This window comes from Neospora caninum, chromosome Ib (genome assembly GCF_000208865.1).
Source record: "Neospora caninum Liverpool complete genome, chromosome Ib".
NCBI classification, from domain to species: domain Eukaryota; phylum Apicomplexa; class Conoidasida; order Eucoccidiorida; family Sarcocystidae; genus Neospora; species Neospora caninum.
This window is the reverse complement of record NC_018386.1, coordinates 819,104-826,833: the sequence shown is the minus strand read 5'-3', so window position 1 is coordinate 826,833 and position 7,730 is coordinate 819,104. Positions and strand designations below refer to the sequence as shown.

At 54.3% G+C, this 7,730-nt stretch overlaps 2 protein-coding genes across 2 annotated transcripts in view; one reads left to right on the top strand and one right to left on the bottom strand.

The window, feature by feature from the left end:
* Nucleotides 1–2,967, top strand: part of NCLIV_003330 (hypothetical protein) — a gene marked incomplete at both ends in the record, with an annotated part of 9,717 nt that extends 6,750 nt beyond the window's left edge. The window contains 5 exons of the mRNA XM_003879834.1: nt 339–480; nt 1,151–1,239; nt 1,757–1,853; nt 2,230–2,652; nt 2,800–2,967. Coding sequence (XP_003879883.1) covers nt 339–480; nt 1,151–1,239; nt 1,757–1,853; nt 2,230–2,652; nt 2,800–2,967 — 919 coding nt within the window. The remainder of the gene's footprint in view (nt 1–338; nt 481–1,150; nt 1,240–1,756; nt 1,854–2,229; nt 2,653–2,799) is intronic.
* A 641-nt stretch (nt 2,968–3,608) lies between these two features.
* On the bottom strand, nt 3,609–7,583 carry NCLIV_003325 (fkbp-type peptidyl-prolyl cis-trans isomerase,related; the record flags this gene model as incomplete). The annotated part of the gene is made up of 5 exons (XM_003879833.1): nt 3,609–3,860; nt 4,154–4,303; nt 4,763–6,333; nt 6,669–6,761; nt 7,190–7,583. 5 exons carry the CDS (start codon nt 7,581–7,583, stop codon nt 3,609–3,611), a joined length of 2,460 nt encoding a protein of 819 aa, XP_003879882.1.
* Nucleotides 7,584–7,730: the final 147 nt, after the last annotated feature.

Sequence of the window (7,730 nt, the reverse complement as noted above, 5' to 3'; positions counted from 1 at the left end):
GGGAGCCAACAAGGCCTTTCGAAAAAGGAAAACCCGCAATGGAAAAACAAGCTAGCCGTCGTTCCCCCAATTACTTTTTTTGGGGCTTTCCCGGGCTTTTTAATTCGAACCTTGTAAGTGGGCTTTTTTCCCCCCCCCCCCCCCCCCCCCCCCGTGCGGAGAGGGAAGAGATTGCCTCCGTTTTCCCGTCCGTTCGTTGTTTAAACTGTCTTGGGCCGCTTCGCGTCTTCCTGCCGCGAAGCAACCCCGTGCTTAGTGTCTTGTTTGGCCCAAGATTTCCGGGACAATCTGAGATGACATTCTCGCTTCCTATCTCTGTGTACGTACGTTTCTTGTAGGTTCATGATTGATCGCGCCGGTTACGTCGGTCCCGATGGCAGCACGCACCAAGGAAGTTTCGATCTCGCGTATCTAGGATGTATTCCGAACTTGGTCATCATGGCCCCCAGCGACGAACTGGAGCTGCTTCGTATGATCGAGGTGAGCGAACGAAACGAGCACCCGTTGCTTCACAGATGCATAGCACGGCTGTTTGCCTGGATAGTGAGCATATGCCCCTCACTGAAAGTCCCGAAAAGGAGAAGTCGTGTACGTTGTCAGATTCGCGTGCGTGATCTGGCCACCCAAAGAAAACTCGTGGTGGGCTGCTTGCCTGTCCCCGGTTGACGGGCTGCGGAGCGTGCTTGAAGCTTTCTCCACAACTGGTGAATTTAGAAAGGCGAGGCTGCACAGGTAACCCCTATCTAGTAAGCGCGTTCGTGTTTTTTCACTAACGGCTATATCATTAAACGATTACCGTGTTCTGCAAAATTGTGAAGAGAATTGCACGTGTCAACGCTGCACGCTGCCGTTCAGTCAGTGAGAAAGCCGCCTGACGAAAACACACATCTCTGCACATCGTCCCGATACCGCGCAAATATAGGGATGCAGAGTTCGTAGCGAGGCAGAAGCTGATATGTACAAACAGATGCGCAAGCGCATCCGTGCGACAGCGACGGTTGAGATGGCAGAGGAGGAGAAGATGCGGCAGGCCCTACGGAGGACGTACGCGTGAAGCGAGGAAAATGCGACACGCCGCGGAGGACTCAGGCGTGATGGGTTGCTGCCTTCCACACCTTCGAGTCCCCCCGATGTGGTGTGGATCTCGCAGACTGCGTATCGGTATGATGATGGGCCTTCCGCGGTGCGTTACGGCCGCGCTCCGGCCTACGGTGTAGCGACTCTCAACAGCTGTCTCGGGTGAGTCGCAAAAGCGGTGTGTCGCCTCGAAGCGAAGGAGAGACGGATTTGAAGTGACCTGTGTTGCGTAGAACGCCCGTCTCCGTGCCCGGCTGTCGGGGCTTTTCTATGCACGAGCATGCATGCGAGCCTGTATGCTCCGCTATAGGAGACGCGGATTCCACTGGCGAGATCGAAAACAGGCAGATGCACAATTGAAGGTGTGGTTCAGCGGTTTTTTGTCATTCTTCCCGTGAATCTGTCCTCGAAAACCTCCACACGTAAGGAGCGGTGGAACCACAAATGTGCCAGTGTGTGCCTCTCGGAACGTGCGGAAACCAGGCGGCCTGGCGTCCACCTTTGCGAGGGCCTTCTTCCGTCCACATGTTGCTTCCCCTCGACGAGCGTCCTGTTGCCTCCACGGTGGCTCTTCTCTCTGCTTTTACATCCGCACTGTAGTTAGAAGAGCCTTGCTTTTTTGTTCCGTTTTCTGTCTCTGGCTATGGTCGGCGGTGCTGTCCGCGTTGTGTCGACTCAGTCACTCCGTTGAGGGGGAGCTACCGGAGCGCGGCGAAGCACTAGAAATCGGCAGAGGGCGCATCGTGAGAGAAGCAAACCCGGCAGCCAGACGCAAAGTAAGTGATTCGCTCAAAGTGCGAGTCAGAGTGCAGCTGCAGCTAGCTCCCCAATCTTCCCCCTTCCCCGAGTTCGACCCCTTCTCTCCGCTTCCCGGTTGAAGGCTGGACCGGTTGAAGACGCAGGTCGACGGAACGAAGCGAGGGCGAAGAAGCGAATGGTGTGTACAGCACAGGTGTTGTGAACAGCGCCGGAGAGAGACGGGTGCCTAGGCTGTCAGCCAGTTTCGCTTGCCAGCAGATTCGAACTTGCCAGCGTGGTGAGGAACGAAACGAACGTTGGGCCACACCGTGTCGCGCATGTGTGAAAGAACTCTGCGACTGCCTTGAACGCCCATGGAATTTCGGTGGTTCGGCGCCTCTCTGCCTTTTCTAGGTGGCGATACTTTCTCTCGGCACTCGCCTTCTTGACGCTGTTCGCGCGGCTGATATTCTTGAGAAAGGTGTTTCTTCTCTCTCCGAATCGCCTCTTCCGTCTCACGCTTTGGCGCGGAAGGCCACGGCGGCATCTGGCGGCAGTTTTCTCTCTGCAACGGAAGACAACCATGACAAGGCAGACTGCGACGGCAAACGCAGTAGCGAACGCGGTTCTGGAGAGCATGTCGCCGCGCAAAGAGAAGTCGGAGTCACCGTCGCAGATGCAAGGTTCCTCGCCCCGCTGGATCGCAACCTGCTTCGTTCCCTCGCGAAAAACCACGAGATGCTTCTCATTGTCGAGGAAGGATCCATCGGAGGCTTTGGCTCGCAAGTTTTACAGGTCCTCTCCGATGACGGACTTCTCGATTCTGGCCAACTCAAAGTAAGACTGTCAACTTTTTCCAAAGACCCAGTGGTGGCGTATCGCGTGCGTGCACCTCTGGTTACGACTCTCAGCTGTGATCTCTGCCTGTAAGGTCATTCTTCCCCATCTCCGCGTTCTGCTCTCTACTTCCACGCTGTTACGCAGGTGCGATCACTGACGATGCCCCACCGGTTCATGGAAGCTGGGACGCCGCAGCAGCAGTACGAGGACGCCGGGCTAACTGCCAACCATTTCGTGCAAGTTGTGCGTTCTGTTCTGCCTCCTTTATCGTCTTCATCTCCCTCATCTGGCCTTTCTGCTTCGACCTCTTGAAAGATATGCGGTCAATGGTCTGTGGCGAGTTGTCCCGGGCCGGCTTTTTTCTGTTGTGTCATATTGAAGGGAAGCCAATGTGCTCGAACGCTAGTCGAGATTTCTGATTCGTCAGTTCAGACGGATGTGCATTTGAATACATGGTAACCAAATTACTGTTGAGGAGCGAACCGTTGATACGCTCCTTCCGTTCCGCATAGCCTACTGCGTGATAGACGGCTACATGAAATACACGACCCACGTGTTCGTTGCCAAGAGCCAAGCTTCAGTGGTCCTCGGAGAGCCCTCTTTCGCAGGAGCCAGAAATGGGGAAGGTGTGACGATAGAAGAATGTAGGCGATCACAACAGCGGACAAGACAGTGTTACGTGACGTAGGCCTATGCTGCGAACGCATGCATGAGCCCAATTCGGCATGGCCCTTGACCTTGTGCAGAGGCTGTGACCGCGTAGGAACCGTAGGCATCCCAATTAGTAGGTTGTGCGACCACCTCTGGACGCACAAGCAGACACGTTTTTCTCTTCCGCAACAAGTGCCGATGTCATGACACAGAGAACGCTTCGTCCCACTTCCTCTCAATAACCCAAAGTTGAGGATCCCTTCGAGCACTTGGCGCAACAAAGATGTTTTTGCGTCGTACGCCTAGTTTGTTGCCTCTGTTTCGTCCCTCCCCGATGAACAGAAGATGCCTTTGAAACCTCCTAGCAGGTGTTTGTCTTCTGTTTTTCCTCGGTTCTTCAAAGAGCTAACCCACTGGAGCACCTCCGCGTTCTGAGGTTTGAGCGCAAGAGCCTGCTGAGCAGTTCTCTCGGCTGCCAGGTAGTCTCCCTGGCCGGCGAATGCGACAGAAAGTCTCCACAGACCTTTGACATTTTCGGGATCCTCCTTGAGGACCTAGACGCACGATCCAAAGACACAGATAGCAAACGACAAGGCAGATATACCAGTTTGGACGCGCAAATCGAATAAGCCCGTCATTCAACACGGAAACGTGTGCTTGCTCAATGCTTGGTGCATTTCCGCTCGTATACGATAGTTTCAATTTCGTCTCCGAACAGAATCAAGAAAAGGTGGGGACGAGCGAAAACTCGGACCCGCCACTTGCACGACTGTTGAGTGCGGCATCGCTGAATCCTGTCACCAGGACCGTCATTTGCCATCGGGATCTCTTTGCTTGTCGTGCCTACCTTTTCACAATAACCCTTGGCCTGATCGAATTTGCCGAGGGCGTTGTAGCACTGCGCGGCGTTCAAACGCACTGCGTGAAGATCCGGGCGAGCTCGTTGTGTGTCGCTCTCAGAAGCGCCTCCCCCAAGATATTCAAGATATTTCTCGCTCTGAAGAAGAAAAAACAGGTTCAAACCACAAAGCTCAGGATCCTCCAACTGCCGTGCAGATTGTTTCTGCGATGCGGAAACAATCTGCTTTGGTACTCGGTGCCTGTCCAGCTACGTAGGTGGTTCGAAGTGTGTCTCTATGGATCGGCACACAGTGATACACATACAAAGCAATTCACGATCCGTCTCCGGGGCTATGCCAATAATCTCGCATTTTCTTGGACGCCCACGCGTCTACTTGCTCGGAAATTACAATCTATTTCTGCTGCCTGGAGTTTCCTTGATAGCAAATTTCCTCTCTGGCCCAACTCACCGGCATCACATTTGCTGCAATACACACTGCCTAGAAGTATATGTATATATACGTATGAATGTGTCTTCTGATATATTTAGCGGCGAACATGCGCAGCATCCACATGTGCCTCGGTGGGATTTGAGGATATTAGCTCTTGAGCGTACCATGAGATATCTTCGGAGGGCGCGTTCAAAATTGCCCTTTTTAAACCAGCAATTTCCATTTTCGCGAATGAATTTCGCCATCGAAATTTTCTCGTCCGGTGTGGCTAAGTGGTGAGGCTCGGGGAGTGGGTAGATGCCGCGCACGACAAAGCCTCGGAGAAGTCGACAGCACTGGGCTGAACGTGAGTCTTCTCTTTGCGCTTCGGTGTCGTCCTCTGTCTCTTCTGCGTTTTCGTTTTTCTTTCCCCTTCCTTTACCTGCATCCTCGCACCCTTCTGCTTGTGAATCAGTGTCTTGTTCTTCTACGGGTGCTCGTTTTTCGACTGGGGAGGCAGTCGGCGAACGTGCGGCGGTTGATGAACACCCGCTGGGCGCACAACATGACAGGTTTCCTCTGTTTTCGCCTTCTGCATTTTTGTTCATGGGCGTCTGCATTCTAGACACTTTTGCGCGGACATAACCTGCTTGGTCGTCGCCCATGTTGATGAACCCTGCTTCTCGGTGTCGGTGATCCTCAGCTGCTCCTGCGCTCGATCCTGCAACTTTCCCTTTTTCTCCTTCTTGCCCGTCTCTCTCCCTTGCTCTTTCTTCTTTGTCTGCTGCTGCTCGCTGGCCGTTTGATTTCTGGAGTCCCTGTTCGCCACTGGCCTTGTCCTTTTCTCCGTCGCAGGTGGTCCCATTCCGGTCCGTCTCCTCGCTGCCTGCCGTTTTCCCAGGCGCAGCAAACTGGCCAGAGAGCCACGCGTCTCCAGCTTGACCAACGCGCAGGTTCCTGACGAGGCTTTCGATCCCTCGGTAAGGGGCTTCCTCTTCGTCGAGAAGAAACTCAAACACTTGTGGAGTTGTTTCGTCTTCTTCTAGAGAGGATGCACACGCATGAAACAAGACGGGAGATGGAGACACCGGGGGGGAAGTCGAAGCAGACGGTCGGAAAGCAGGAACGGCGGAATCAGGACAAGGAGAAGAAGCGAGGGAAGCAGAGGGAGGAGATGAAGGAGACCGAGCAGAAGAGGGCAGGAAATGAGGACGAGGAAGAGCAAACGAAACCTGAACACGAGCGAGATCAAGGGTATCTGTTGTAGACTGCCCGCTGAAGGTGTGATAGGAAAACGAAACGTTCGAGGACTCATCTCGCCACGTATTCGACACGTGACTGTCACGTTTCAATCGGTCATACGCAAAAAAGAGGACCAGATCCTTCGGAAAATCCTCTTCAGCTGCTTGCCCTCTCTCTTCTTTGTCGCCGATTGCGCCGCTGTGCCGCTCTGTCCCTCCTTCCCTCTGATCCGCCCCCGCGTCCCCTCCGTTGGCGGGGAGCGCGGAAGGACAGAGTTGACAAGATCGTGGAGAGTCAAATCGCGCACACCGAGTCGGAGACGCCCAAGAAAGCGCGTGGTCGAGAGGACAGGAAGAACGCGAAGGGGAGGGGGTGAGATTCTCAAAGAGGGTCCAGTAGTGGAGACAGACGTCGGCAAGAAGAAAGTCGTCTTCCACGACTGCTTGACGAAGCGTTCTCGGATACACGCCCTTGAAGCCCTTGTCGGGATGAATGTACACCCGAGCTACATCGCCTGAAACACAGAAACACGCTCAGCACACCTCTAGAAAACTTACAATCCTTCAGTAGAGAAATGAGAGACTCCTGCCCGCATTCTGCGCCACTTCCTCCTCTCCTTGTCTCAAACAATCTGTGTATGCACATCTGCGCATTTCCACGTGCGCCGGTTCAGGTATATGGCTCTTTACATACTCCGGTCCACCCAGGATCCACAGCCATATATATATATATATATATATATATGGACATGCGGGGCTATGGATGGCACGCCTGTCACGGGAAAGGCACCTTTAGACGGACAGTCCTGACGGCCGGAGTGGCATCGCGCGTCCCTTTAAGCTTGCGTACCTGGCCTCGTGCGCAGCAGAGCGTCACTCAAGCCTGGGGGAATTTCGCTTCCACCGATGCGCACCAGACGTTTGCTGATGACGAATTCAGAAGCTGCACGGGCGAAGGAAGACAGGCAAAACAAAAAACGGCGCTGTGCCTGGCACGCCGCAGCAGAACAGTCGGACGCCCGAAGCAAGGCAGAAAGACGCAACAGCGGCGTCAGACGAAAAACGGAACCGACAAAATCAATGTGGCGATGGGGGGATTGGCGCGCACTAGAGAGCTGGTGATAACGAGAGAAAACAGATCACGAAAGCCCAGCTAAATCCTCAAAAGACGCGGGACGAAGTAAAACCCGGAAGCAGTCCTTGCTGGAGACTCACGAGCAGAGTCGAGAGGCTCGAAGCAGTTAGAACACGAAAGTGTATGCGAAGGGTGTCGTTGATGACACACGCAGAAACGGAGACATAGAAGAGAAGCACATGCGCACGCGTCAAGTCTACCTCCTTCCGAACATTCCCCTTTTTTCTGAGGCTCACTTTCGGGCGGCTCGAGGCGCCTCAGGGCTTCCGGAGTCGCCTCCGGTGGTTCTTCGCCAACCGCCCAAACGACAGCCGAGACGCAGGCGAGGTTCCCAGCGAGGGGAGGTTGAGAGAGGAACGGATTAGAGAAGTGTCCATTGGAGGCAACGTGGCTCGAAGACAACTCCGGCGGCTTCTCTGTCCAAGGAAGTTGCAACAATAGCACGGAGCGATCTCCGCACACATCCTGCAGGTCCGGTGCCCCATTAGGCGCCCTCGACGAAGATGCAGAAGAAGCTGCAGAAGAGGAAAGGGGGCGGAGACAAGGTGGTAAGCAGGGCGGGACACAGTGAGGAAGAGATGACGACAGCATGAGAAGAGAAGTAAGGCCGGAGACACATCTGTCATCCATTGTGTCAGTTAGGCGGCACACGGAGAAACTCCCGAATCTAAGGGAGAAAGAGACGTCTCTTATTCTTCCGCGCCAAAATGCGTCGAGTCCACCGTGCTTCGTCAGCGGGCGAATACTCACCCGAATCAAAGGAGCATACGACAAACA